The following is a 13674-nucleotide window of genomic DNA, read 5'->3' on the forward strand; positions in this document are numbered from 1 at the left end:
CAGAAGTGCTCTATGATAAATTAACATTCTTCACTAATGAACATGTGAACTGTACCGGGCAGGCATGGGAAGGGAGACTCAGGCTGCTCCGTGCAGGACAAATGTGATAAAAGGTTCGGTTCTCTACAGAGCAACGGTGGCATGGACTCAACCACCAAGCTTTTTAATTTCAGACAGTTACAGAAGTTGCTTCAACGAGAAATTAAAGATGCATATGGCTTAAAAACATGAGCTACTTCTCACTGATGATGTGAATTTTTTGCTGTAGTCTCAAAAGGTTAGAAGAGTCTGTGGTTTGTCTCTTCTTTTTATAAACTTGTAAACGTGTGTTGGTTATTTTCTGAAATCAAGTGGTGGATAATAGAGCTGCTGTGTGAATGTTGTGATTGGACCCCAGGAAGAATAGCTACTGCATATTTGCTGTAACTAATGGTGGATCCTAAATCAATCAAATCAAATCAAAATAACCACATTTAATAGTTTCTGCATCTCTGGTTTCAAAGATGTCTTATCGTGTCGAGCCCTGGCCTCGATTCGCTATCAGCTGATCATGAACTAAATCAACGATTAACCAAAAAAAACACATTTTAATGCAGCAGCATGAGTCAAATTTAAGCTGAAGTCACATTATTAAAGAAACGCTGCTGCTGTTTGGGAGATTTTCACCATTAATAGAGAATAATACAACACCTATTAGAGGTGGGGGAAGATTTTGAAGTAATATGAGCGTGAATGCAGCAGAGTTAACTGGATCCAGCTCCTCTTGTGATTTGTAGAAAGAGGAGGTGAAACTGAGATGATAATCTAAAGATAAAATTAAAGAATCAAACAAAAAGACTTCCTAAAGTGGTTTTCTAAGTTGCTAAGTTTGTCGTAAGTTAAGACGCCACATGAAGAGGATCTGACTGAACTTTTCTGATCTGCAGATTAACACGTTGGTGATCAGGGAGCAGATGCTGAGGACAGATGCCGGCCGTATAACTCACAGTGGGATCACCAAAGGCTCTACTCACACACACACACACACACACACACTGACGTGAAATTAACTCACACTCCTGCAATTATGTCACCATCATCTTCACTTCTCTCAGGGAAACCTGCAGCGATGCATCATGGGACGTGACCCCACATACACTTCAGGAGTGGACAAACTCAAACACAGGATGCAAATCCACAGAAAGCAGGTGATATGTAAATCTATGCAAATGGTGTAAAAACAGGAGAAAGGCTTCTGTGCTGCAGCCTGTGAAATAAAACACAAACTTCTTCCTGTTCTCTGTTTTCTGCTTGTTTTATAATTTAATTTATTCCTAAAGAATCAGTTTTTGTTTGCAGAACAGTTTCCTTCATCCTGAAAACACCAGAGATGCTTCATGTGCAGGCTGGGATACGAGCAGCTGACTCTCTGGGTCTGAAACTAGTCTAAAAACCACGTGAAATCCCCCTGACGTGATTTTATCTTTAATTAACTGAAAGCATTAATTCCTGGACCAGAACTGACACATGTGACAGTCCGCATCAGCCCCGGACCCGGTTCACTCTCAGCTCAGGAATGTTTGGCACTTTGGCATCTCATCCCCAGCTCCTGACTGACAGATCCTCCTTCTCTGTCCCTCTTTCCCCCACATCCCGGACCTCCACAGCCCGCTCTACCCTCCCCCCGGTACCGCAGCCCTGGACGGGACCGTGCGGCTGCAGCGTCTCTCCCCGGCTCCCCCGGATCCCCCGGCTGCCCTCACCTCAGTGCGCGCCTGTAGCCGCTTGTTCATCTCGTAGATCCGATACTCGGGCTGGACCATGTAGGGCGAGTGTCTCCTGTAGAAGGGTCCGAAGGGGGACGAGTAGAACGGGTCGTGGGTCGGGTTGGACATGGTGGCTCCTGGCGAGGCGCGCGGCGCGATTTCAACATCCAACGGGCTCAGCGGCGCACATGGGAGCGCGATGCTCTCCGAAGACCCCCACCGGGAAGCAGCCGCTGCCGAGGCTGAGCTGCACTCTGCAAGTTGGCCTGCCTAGTTCGCTGCTATAGCGTGGAGCTGCTGGAGGAGGAGGAGGAGGAGGAGGAGGGGGAGGAGGAGGGGAGAGGAGGAACAGGAGAGGGAGGGTGCGAGAGGAGGAGGGGGGGGGGCAGAATTGAAGGGGGGAGGAGGGAAGTCGTTTCCTGTTCCCTGAAGACCTACACTCAGTTTTGCACTCTTGCAAAGTTCAACTCAGACCTCTGTGAGCATGTTTGTCTGCGCATGAATCACGCTTCAGTTTTTAAATCATAAAATAAAAACATTAAAAAGTCACAGTTTGTGTCGACACCACAAGTTTATAACAACAAAAAAAAGATCTGGAGGTTTCGGAGCACTAGAGCTGTCAGCCCTGACAGGAGCCTGTGATTAACCAGTTATTTTTCTAATAACAGGCTATTTTGTCCCTTCTGGCACACCGTCATTAAGCTGCCGCAACATCTGCCTGCTTCATGTCGCTACACATGTCACTGCTGTGCCTTTAAATGCCAAATTCTGGGTAGTTCAAGTCTGAAGAAATGTGCTTTAATGTCTAACACAGGGTTTCTCAACCTGTGGTTCACGGCCCCCTGATGGGCCGGGGAGGTATTACAAGTGGGTCGGCAAATTATTAAAAAAAAAAAAAAAAAAACTTCTCTAAGTGTGTTGAAGGATAAATATTATTATGATCAAAAATAATTTATAAAATGTTTTAAAAAATATTGTTTTAAGAGTTAAAACTTAGCTACCTTTAACAGAAAATTTTAAATATTTGAATACTGTTTTTTTTTTTTCCTTTAAGTATTTAATTTCTTCTCTTATACTTGTTTATATTATGTAAAGCACTTTGGCACATTTTATTTTATTTTATTTTATTTTTGAGAAGCTAAATATATAAAGTTTAATATTATTTTAAGTATTAGACTTAGTGGGATTGCATTACAGTGTTCAGTTCAGTCCTTAAAGTCGCAGTAGCAAGTTGTTTTAATAAAAATAACTTATAACAGGATATTAACGATATTCAATACTGTTTTCGTTTTTTTTTGTTTTTCTTTGAAGTATTTTATTTCTTCTCTTATACTTTTTTATATTAGTAAACCACATTGACACATTTTGTTTAATTTATTTTTATTTTTTTATTTTATTTTTGATAAGCTATATAAACAAAGTTTTATAATATTTTAAATATTAGAATTTTGCTATCATTGGCTGTGCCACTTAGCAGTGAGACTTTAATACAGTATTCAGTTCAGTCCTTTAAGTCGCAGTCGCAAGTTGTTTTAATAGAAATAATTTTAAAAATGTCAATTAATAGTGCTTTAAGGGTTAAAACTGTGTTACGTTTAACAGGAAGTTTTAAATATTTAAATGCTGTGCGAATTTTTTTTCCTTTCAGTATTTTATTTCTTCTCTTTTATTTGTTCATAATATGTAAAGCACTTTGACACATTTTAATTATTTTAATTTTTTATTTATTTATTTATTTATTAGTTTTGAGAAGTGCTCTATCAATAGAATTTATTATTATTATTATTATTATTATTATTATTATTATTATTATTATTATTATTATTATTTTAAGTATTAGACTTTTGTTGTCATCAGCAGTCCCACTGCATTGCAGTATTTGGTTCAGTCCTTTAAGTCCAATCTTCAGTTAAATAAAAAATAAAGTGGTCTGATAACGTGTCATATGGCCTGTGTATTTCTGGGGTGGGGGTGGGAATATTTTTGAGACTTAAAGGTGGTTCCTGCATTGGGAAAGGTTGGGAACCAGCGCTCTAACAGAGTTACAGAGCTAAACCTTTGGTGTCACCCATGAGCTAAGCATACAGGAGCAGGTTTTTAGGCTGAGCTGTGACACAAAAACCTGCAGAGCAATGTTTAGGAAACAAAGAGCAGCAACAACGACATCGTACTTTTTTAAAAATATTAACTCCACATCCAAATGAAGTCACTGTCCAGAATAGCTTTACAGTTTGACGAGGAGTAAAAACAGGTTTGAAATGTGATTTAAAAAAAAAGAGTTTTAATTGTTAACGATATAAAGAATGCTCTAGCAACCAGTAATTATTTGAAACTGTGCGCTTTGTGTGGATTCAGACAGTTAATCTTCTGAACTCCTAAAGATTCTTATCAGAAATGAAATAAAACGATGATCTCTGAGGCGCACAGGCTCAGTCTGGTAATTGAGAACTTGTGCAGCACTGTTGGCTACAAACATGGCTTTAGACTTTTTGTGCTTTCATTCAGTTAAACTCTGAAAAAAAGAAGGAAGAGGGGCAGCGAGGAGTCAGATATCTTCATCACAGAAAGTGTGAGAGCTTATTTGGATTCTGACTGAGAGGAGGACGATCCAGGAGGACAGAAGCCAACAGGAGAGCCCCTGAACTCTCACTGCTATGATAGTTTTTTATTAAAGAAGCGAGTAAACAAGATATCTGAAAATCAAAGACATATTAGGCTATTGTCTAAAACAAAATGTTATCTGACCTCAGCTGGACCGGGGTACGCAGCTAAAGGTCTGAGGACTCGGAGCTAGCTCACTCAGAGCGCAGCTGGAGGCTGCACGGCTCCACGCTCTGCTTTATGTGCTGCATAATCTCATAATATCCTATTGATTGTGTTGCCTGGGGTCAATGCTGCTAATGACACTATCTCAGTACCTGGCTAGTTATGCACCAAGTGTCATAATTTGTGATTAAAGGATGGTGGAGGGAATACTCTGATTACTTTTTCATAAGCAGCTATGTCACTCAGGGTGTTTGCACGGCAGAAACAATCAGCAGAAACACGTCGTGGTTTCATGACATTCGTACTCTCCTATGTGCATGGTTTAAGAAAATATCTCTCAGATTTGCATTTAAATTTTGCATTATTTGAAGTCATTGTTGGTTGTTGCAGAAGCCAGATTAACCTCAGACCTTGGGGCAAAGGAGGGATGGACGGGGACAGAAGGTCAAGCAGATTACAGATATTACAGTTACATAAAAACTCAGGTTGAGCTGCTGCTTATTCAGAGGACGAGACTGTAAGTCGAGCTGTGTGTGGAAACTAAAATGTAGGAAATCAACCACAGCTTTGTGTTTAATGTGGCATCATTTGAAGTGATTGTTGGTTGTTATTGAGGCTGAATCTGCTGCTCCATGATCTGCATGTTTATCCTGACCTCTAAATGCTTCCTCTACATAAGGAGAGTGTGTAAGATTTTTTACAATTCAACCTTTGACATAAACTCACATTAAAAAGAAACCTGACTGAAAGGAGCGATGCTGTTGCAAAGGGAACAGCAGAGAGTGACAGTGTTCACCAGCAGAGCTGTTTCCCATCTTCATCTCTCTGTCCGTGTAGATGCATTTCATACTCGGTGACGAAAGCCCGACCCATGAAAACAGAGCAATGCCAAGCATGAAGCGCAGGGAGGAAGCAGCACAGAGGGGCTTTATAACAGGCTGATAAAGCTCCACCTGCCTGAGGTAACGCTGCTCTTTGCTCTCACATGTGTCCCAATCATTTTACTGTTCATCAAATCAGCAGATTCAAAACAGACATTCAGTAAATCAGGGTCTAGCTCCAGTACTATGATTTTACTTTGTTTGTTCTCAAATTCTGTATTAGTCCTTGTTTACATTAGATCTCGCGGTAAGTGGATTGACCAATCACGTTCCTGGATTCAGCATGAATCAGGAAGTGTAGGAATAAGACGGCGCAGTTGAAAGTCTGAGACACTCGACTCTAGACTGAAAAATCTGATATAGTGAGATATCGAGTTGATAAAGCTTAAGGGCTGATCGATATTTATATGCAAATGGGGCTGGTCCAAAACAGGGGGGGGGTTCCCAAACTTTTTTTGGAGCACTGGGGGGGCCATAAGGTTCTTATTTGGGCTTCAGGGGTGGTCATGCAACTTTAATTTGTTAAGTTTTGTTTGCTTTTTTGTTTGTTTTCCATTTGTATTTTACTCAGAGGTTTTGGTTTATCCTCCCCTATATGAAGTCACCCTGCATGGTCCACACTGGTATTTCCCCATAGACTGTATTTCCCACTTGTGCACACGTCTCTTTCATAGTGGCACGTTTATCCTGACGTCACCAGGCTTGAATGAAAACAGCAGCCAATGGACATGCTCTCTCACCCAGCACCCCTGGTTTAATGCAATGGTTTAATCCAGGTGATTTGATTGGTCGTAAAGTACAGTGTGGGTCGTACCAAAGTATGACAAGATGGCGCGAGCTGGTAGAAACAAGTTTGGAGGAGCAGAGCTGTGTTTTGTTGCTCATATGACATTGCAGCTATTACCGGTATGTTAAATGCTGAATGGCTCTTTAAAGGAGCGCTTTGGAAGACTACAAGAGGACACAAAATGGATTTTAGCGGCTGCTACTCAACTCAACTCAACTCAAACTTTATTTATAGCGCACATTGAAAAACAACTGAAGTTGACCAAAGTGCTGTACAAACACAAACAACACATATGGCTTAAAATATCTAGAACAAAAGCAAAAGTCTGTATCCATTAAAATACATTAAAACACATAAAACACATGATGGTTAAAAACTAATTAATAACTTTGATTAAAAGTCGGGTCCATTTGGTTTAAAACACAACACTGTTCTCCAGCTGGGAACATAGGAAAGAAAAAAACTCACCTGACAGTTGATAATGACAGCTTTTACACTCACAGCTGTTTATTTTAAATACCAAAAATATAGCTCCCAGCCTGTCTTTTTTTTTTTGCAGCGTCAGAATGAAAAGGAAGACGTTTCCAGATTTAGTTTCAGAGAAGCTTTGTGAACTCAATACTGACCCCACCTGGCAGAGTAAGGTTTTAAATAGAAACAATGGCAAAGTCTAATACGGTGCTAGTTATTGATGGAAATCAATAAATCGGACATCAATTGGGAAATGCACAATTGATGTCCGACATACCACACTTTCACAGCTAAGGGTGCTTATTGCCCAATGTGTGTCAATCTCTTTTAATAAATCCAAACTGTGATGCAAGTCACAGTCGTGCACTCGTAATGTCATGATTCCAATTTATTATTTCATGTTATTTGTTAAATTTGTATATATATATATATATATATATATATATAATATATATATATATATATATATATATATATATATATATATATATATATATATATATATATATATATATATATATATATATATAATATGTTATTTATTCATTTTGTCCTCTCCTTTGTTGTAATTATTCTCTGCGTGCCAACAGAAATAGCCTCATGTGCCCTCGGCTGCCTACCCCTGGTCTAGATACTGGATTTCCCAACTAGTGATGCACTTAGGGTCTAAAATTAAACCTTTTATTTTAACCCATGAGTATTTACATTTTTATATCTCTGCAAAGCACAAAACATGCTTTTATTTTGAAATTAGCCCTCCCACAATGTCAGCTCTCACATCTCATAACGCAGAGAAATCCTCGTCAAAGATAATCTTCTGGAGCAGTTATCACCACTTTTCTTATTGCAACATCTACGTTTAACTCCTACATTTCCCAGCATGCACCTTGCGAACATGAAAGGAGTTAATCCAGTAAAGATCAGACTCTGGATCATTAAATCTCAGAACATCCACAGGATTAGTTTTGATTAGATTTTTGAGTTTTTCTAAATATCACAGAATGGACTAAGGATGGGAATGGAAAAACGGTTCCTGTTGAGAATCAATAAAAAATGTTTCAAGGCTATCGTTAGCCTTTGTGCTTAACAATTCCCTTATCAATTCTTTACATTGTACTGGAGCCGCCGGGCCATACGTCGACTAGTCTGTTAGCTAACGTTTCCCAAGAAAACTCTGATTCAGGATTTTCAGCTTGAAGTTTTCCTGAAGAACTGACTTCATAAAGAAATGTTCATCACTCTCTCTCAGGAGATTCATATTCAGGACATTCAACATGGTATAAATCACCTTATTCACCAAAATAACAACATAGAGCAAGCTTGATGCTAACGTATATGGGAAACTGCATTGATATGCTAGCAGTTAGCATACATCAGTATAACTTCAGCTTCAGAATCACAGAAACATATCACATCAACTCTTTGTAAAAAATACTGAGAATTTCAAATGCTAAAAGCCAACAGGCTAATGAAAGGCTAATGGCTGACGGAAAGGTTCCAAACAACTTAAACTATTGCTATAACCACTTTGAGACACTAGATGGCCTACTTGAATTATTAATATATTATAACACAGTACATCAACGTCACATTGTGTGAAATTTTTACCTGTTTCTGTTTAATTATGTCCAGAAATATCCAGACTCAGGGACCAGTTACATTTTATTCATTTACAGGATAAACTCAATTAAATGTTGTTGACACAGAAAACCTGTAAAGATACTTTTTGTATCAAGAAAATTCACAACAGAAATCCATAAGGGCATCAGTATTGACGAAATCTTATCAATTCCCATCCCTAGAATGGACATGAGCACATCTTTAACTCTGAACACACCTGGACACACCTGTGTGTTTACTTCACTGTTTTAATCCACATGTATGTAAGCAGCCCTGGCTCTAATGTCTGACAGCAGTTTTGCAGCACGCTCCACGCCCCACATGTCCCTAACATGATTTACTGTGACAGTATGTGTCACTAACAGGGAGGATTTTCCAACCCGACACACCACAGCACGTTCAAAATCTTTTTTCGGCCACATCGATTAAAATTTCCTCCGTGCTCTCTGTGTGACAGATTAGGCTGAGGCTGCGAAGTAGCCACGAGAATCTAAAAATAAACAGACACTCAGAGCAGCCGTAACGTTGCAACCGAATCTCACATTAACTGCCCGCTCTGGGAATTAATGAACAGCATTTATGAAGTCTGACTTCTAATCCAAAATGGCTGAATGGGGAGAGGCAGTCTGAATCGAGTGAGATAAAAGTTGTAATCCAAATGCCTCAGGCATCCGGTCGGGTAATTAAAAAAAAAGTTTGAAAAATCTATTAATAAACCTTTAATTAAAAACTACATTTTTAATATCTCAAGACCTTTTCAATTGACATTTCTAACAGGATTTGGTTGCTCGCCTAAAGCGCTTACGGCTGGAGTATGGCTGCGACACAGTACATTGAAGTGAGCAGCTCATTTAACAGATCTGGGTGTGAGCTTGTTCTGAGCAGACGACTGTAAACAGGACCTGTGTGTGAGGTGGAGCTGGGCGCAGGGCGCAGACGGCGAGCAGACACACCTGAAGGTTTCCCTCCGACAGGAAACACACGGACACGGTCAGAGGAGCAGCGTCTGAACGCAGCATCACGCTAACAGCACAGGTCAACACGCACACGTGACCTTTACTTCTCATTATGGGTTGGTTAAACTCTGTTCAGCTTCGTCTCTGTCTCCTCAGCTTTGTTATTGTTGCTGCAGCGTTAATGATCCAACACCAAAAGGTTTGAACTGAGCAGGAGCACGAATCAATAAGACAAACCTGAATCTCATAACATACATCACCTACTCCTGCTGGGATTATTTACATCAGGTTAAAGCCAGCAGCACTGAAACACACTTTTAGCTTCATCAATCTGATCAAACACGAGAAAAGAGGAAGATTTGGTTTCATTTAATCCCAAAATAAAAAATAATTTACGCTCAGCATACGCCTTTAACTGCTCGTTAATGCAAACATTGAATGAGCCAATCACGAGGCAGCAGCAGCTCAAAGCAGTCAGTCACACAGACGTGGTCAAGACGACCTGTACCGTCCCACTTTCTGGCTCCCTTCTGTTGGGGTGTCAGACCAAACCGATCCAACCCCAGTAGGTGGAGCTAGTAACGCTGCCGTCTGCTGATTGGCTGAAAGAATGGTCACTTCCTGTGTGACAGCGGCTGCTGTATTTCTCCTGGTGGCTCACAGTCTTCTCTGAAACAAAGCTTGATTGTTCACACGACGATCACAGAGAAGACGAAACGCTGCATGTCTTCATCGTTGCTCTTCGTTTACTGTGTCGCGTTTTTCTTCTTCGTTGGATTTATTAGCGGGGTACACTGTGTCGCGCTGCTATGGCGTCGCGTTTGGAAGCGTGGGTCCATCCTGCCTTGGACCCAGCTTCAGCTGCTGGTGTAATGATCAGGGGCAGATCTCCTTGGCTCACTTTGGACCCCTTAGTCCCACCTGGACGTGGTTTAAAGTCCAGTCATGTGAACACAGAGCGACATCTCAGAGGGGCATCTTCTTCCATGACACCAAGACTTAAAGCAGGTCTGAAGACAAAAGGGTCTAACTCAGTTCTAGCAAAGTGGACCTTGGTAAGCAACCAATGAGACGACTGATTGTAGAAGCTGTAGTCAGAAGGCTAAAGGCTCTGGGAGCTCTGTGAGGTTTATTCATGCCTGATTGTTTGGGAGGCAAATTACAATTGAGATTTCGAAGAGGACCAGAACAGAGAAGCTACGTCATACCAGACTTATCATGAGCGGGTGCTGCTTTGGCTCAGGTGTTGGTTCAAACCAGCGGCGGCTGCTGGTCAGTCGAGGAGGGGAAGCTCATTTTTTCCCAGCCTACGTCATAAATTTGTTGATTTATCAAAACATGAACTCTACCCTCCGTTACTTTTCAAGAAAATGATCTGTGACCCTGTCGTACCAACCAGGTGTTTTTTCCAGGGATTTTACCAGAGTTCTCTCGACACTCGTCGTTTTTAAGAAAAGTAAACTCACTGAGGATCAATGAAACCTCCGGATCAGTCCAGAACAGCTGACTGTAAAACTGAGAAGATGCTCTGGTGGAGGGTTATACTTCAAGATCTCTGACTGGCTCATTTCACTGTCAATCAAAAAGGGATTCAGCCTCAGACAGATCATCCAATCATCATGCAGAAGCCCAGCGTCCAGGCCAGCCCACTGCCTCATAGACCCCCAGAGACGCTGAGCGTCCGATGGGCGGGACAAAGCCCAGCGTTTATCCAATGACCGTCCAGTTTCCACAGTGGATCAACCCACTCTACGCTTCCCCGCTGAAGTCAGAAGACGCTCAGCGTCCGACTGTGTTAAAGCGCTGAGACGCTGCGGGGATGATTGAGAAGGAGGTGGAGCCAGTTACCTGTGATAGGAGCTGATTCTGAACTAAAGATGAAGGAATTCTAGCTCAGATTTTATCAGTGAAAAGTGGTCGTCCTAAGGGTCAGTTCTTAACCCTGACAGGATTTGGAGCGTGTCACCGCCCAACATTTCCAGGTTGTCCTGGGAAACAAAAGCTAAAAGACGATCTCTAAAGAGAGACTTGTTGTAGGGAAACGCAGCGATGCGACATAGAAGCAACAGGCGCATGGACTAGTTTCTGTTACACTCTAATTATTATTGCAGAGTTGTCTCTGACAAAGTATTCATCAGTTTGTCATTTCTAACACCTGACACAGACTAAGTTTATTACTGGACTCAAACAAAACCACAGAACTAGAAAACACAGACAGATGTCAGGTATAATTAGAGATTGGTACTGAATTAAAACCTTTACAGGTATCGACTGAATTCTGTCTGTAGTACTGAGTACTGATTCATGTAAAATCAAACGGTACCATGTTTAGGTCCCTGAACGCATCCTTAATACTGTGAGGTAGAGGAAGAATTGGGGATTTTCCATGCTGGACATGAACACAGCATTACAAGGTTATATAATGAAGAATAAATATGTTAAGCTGAAAAACTTTGAGATTTTATTGTTATATAAATTATTATGTATCACCATATAAACACATACAAAAGTACCAAAAATTGGTACCGTTGGGTACTGGTACTGATTGTGACGTACCGAGCATCTGTACCGTATCGTTTCAGATTATAAAGGTCTGATATGAGAAAATTATAAAAAGAGTTTTCTGTTTAAAATGAGTGAACTAATCAGAGAAATCAGCGTCCTCTCAGGTGGAGGAGCGTAGCAAAGTTTCCCTTCGCTCAGAAACTGAAAGTCTTTTATTTCCAGATATTAATGAGTTGAACTCTCGTCGGCGCTCTCTTTGTAGGACCCTCTCTTCAGCGTCGTTCAATAGATGAAAATCCTCTCCATTCATGACTTCACTTTCCTCCACTTTGTTTTACATACTTTGATGTATGTGCGTTTTTATTCCCGCTCACGCCGGGCTCTTTCCACCCTCAGGGACAACACAGCTGAATTGAATCGAACTGAATAGGAAACCAAATGTACCTTGAGAGCTGTTGTATCCGCCGCGCGTTGGCTGAATGTTTCAAACCTTGACCATTTTGCTAAATGCAGAAAATGCATCAAGGATGAAGGAGAGGTGCTTTTAGTTGTTAAACAGCAAGGTGAGGGAGACAAAACACTTGTGGATGAGAATGGAAATGGGTCAGGACACATATAGACACTCTGCCTCTGCTGGGCTCCCTCTTGGTGTTACTATGGTAACGCATCTCCCTACCTTCCTACCTGCCTTCCTACCATCCTACCTGCCTGGTGCTCAAACTGCTCACCTTTGCAGCCGTGCTACAGGTTTAGCACCTGAGCACCTTGTTTCCCTGCAAAGTTTCTGAGGGAGCGGCGTGTGCGTTTCCTGTTTGAAAGACGCAGAATGAGGGATTATGAAAGAGTTTGATGGTGATTTTAATAAAAAGGATTTAGCTGGTGATTGACACTTGAAGATGAGACAGAGGAAGAGCTAAAAATAGCTCAGGATTCACAGAGCAACACAACGAAAAGACTGCAAATAAACGGTGGTGGCGGTCTCATCTCAAACCTCCTCCGACAACATTCCTGCTTCCTGGAGTAAAAACTAACTCAGCTGTGAACACCGGGAAGTGTGTCCCCTGTTTTGTGCTCACAATTGTTTTCCAAATATGGATGAAATATACCCCGGATGCCGGAGCAGCAACTTCTATGGTGGAATCTCATTAGCATCGTAATAGCTTCCAGGCTCATTTGCATTTTGCCGTGAGTGATTTTTTCCCTCTCCCTTTCCTCTCCACTGCTGGATGGAATAATAATTTAAAAAGAAAAAAGAAGTAAAACTTTGAAGCACCCTATTTTATTTCATTATTTAAGTTAAACAAATTGTAATTGAAAAGCACTTTTCAATTATGCTATTTCCTCGTACCGGTGACAAATGAGTCTTACAGTCGTGTCGAGCAATTACGGGAAGACACACAAAACTACAAACTAATATTTGCACACAGGGATGACGAATTAGTGTAAATAGATTAATGCAGGAAGTGGAGGCTTTTAGTTCGATTTCAGGAATAGTCTGTGTGCAAAGGTGGGGTTTAAAACCATATTTGCACCAATATGCTGAACTCTGGCTGTGCAGAGACGTGACATGAAGCTGTAACCGAGCGAATCGCTGCAGAAGAGAAGACAGACGCAGATTTATTTTAAAAAAGAGGTTTATAATCGTGTTTTAAATAAGAGATGCATGTTTCTTATTGGGAGTGATTAACCAGGCTCTGCAGCAGCTCTAACAAGGTGCTAACACAACACACACACGTCCTTGTGTTGGATCCAAGGATACAAACACACGGTCCGGCTTGTTAGACGTCCACACTCTTCTTCTCTGCTGCTGGATTTTTGCAGCAAAGCAGCTCAGAGAGCAAAGAGTTAATATTTTCAACCAGTTCTGCCTCGAACACACACACAAGCCGGGAAGAAAGCACACACACACACACACACACATCCCCACAACCCATCACCCCTGA

At 41.2% G+C, this 13674-nt stretch overlaps 1 protein-coding gene across 5 annotated transcripts in view; it reads right to left on the reverse strand.

Annotated features, from left to right (window-relative positions):
- Positions 1-2034, reverse strand: part of ldb2a (LIM domain binding 2a) — a 149292-nt gene extending 147258 nt beyond the window's left edge. For 3 of the 5 annotated variants that reach the window (XM_074673909.1, XM_074673907.1, XM_074673905.1), the window contains exon 1: positions 1743-2034. In XM_074673909.1, coding sequence (XP_074530010.1) covers positions 1743-1874 — 132 coding nt within the window. In that variant the 5' untranslated portion in view covers positions 1875-2034. The remainder of the gene's footprint in view (positions 1-1742) is intronic. The other 2 variants (XM_074673908.1, XM_074673906.1) reach the window with 1 other exon arrangement.
- Between the last annotated feature and the right edge of the window lie 11640 nt (positions 2035-13674).

This window comes from Halichoeres trimaculatus, unplaced genomic scaffold (genome assembly GCF_033239565.1).
Source record: "Halichoeres trimaculatus isolate MK-OKI-2021-1 unplaced genomic scaffold, fHalTri1.1 fHalTri1_scaffold_7, whole genome shotgun sequence".
NCBI lineage: Eukaryota > Metazoa > Chordata > Actinopteri > Labriformes > Labridae > Halichoeres > Halichoeres trimaculatus.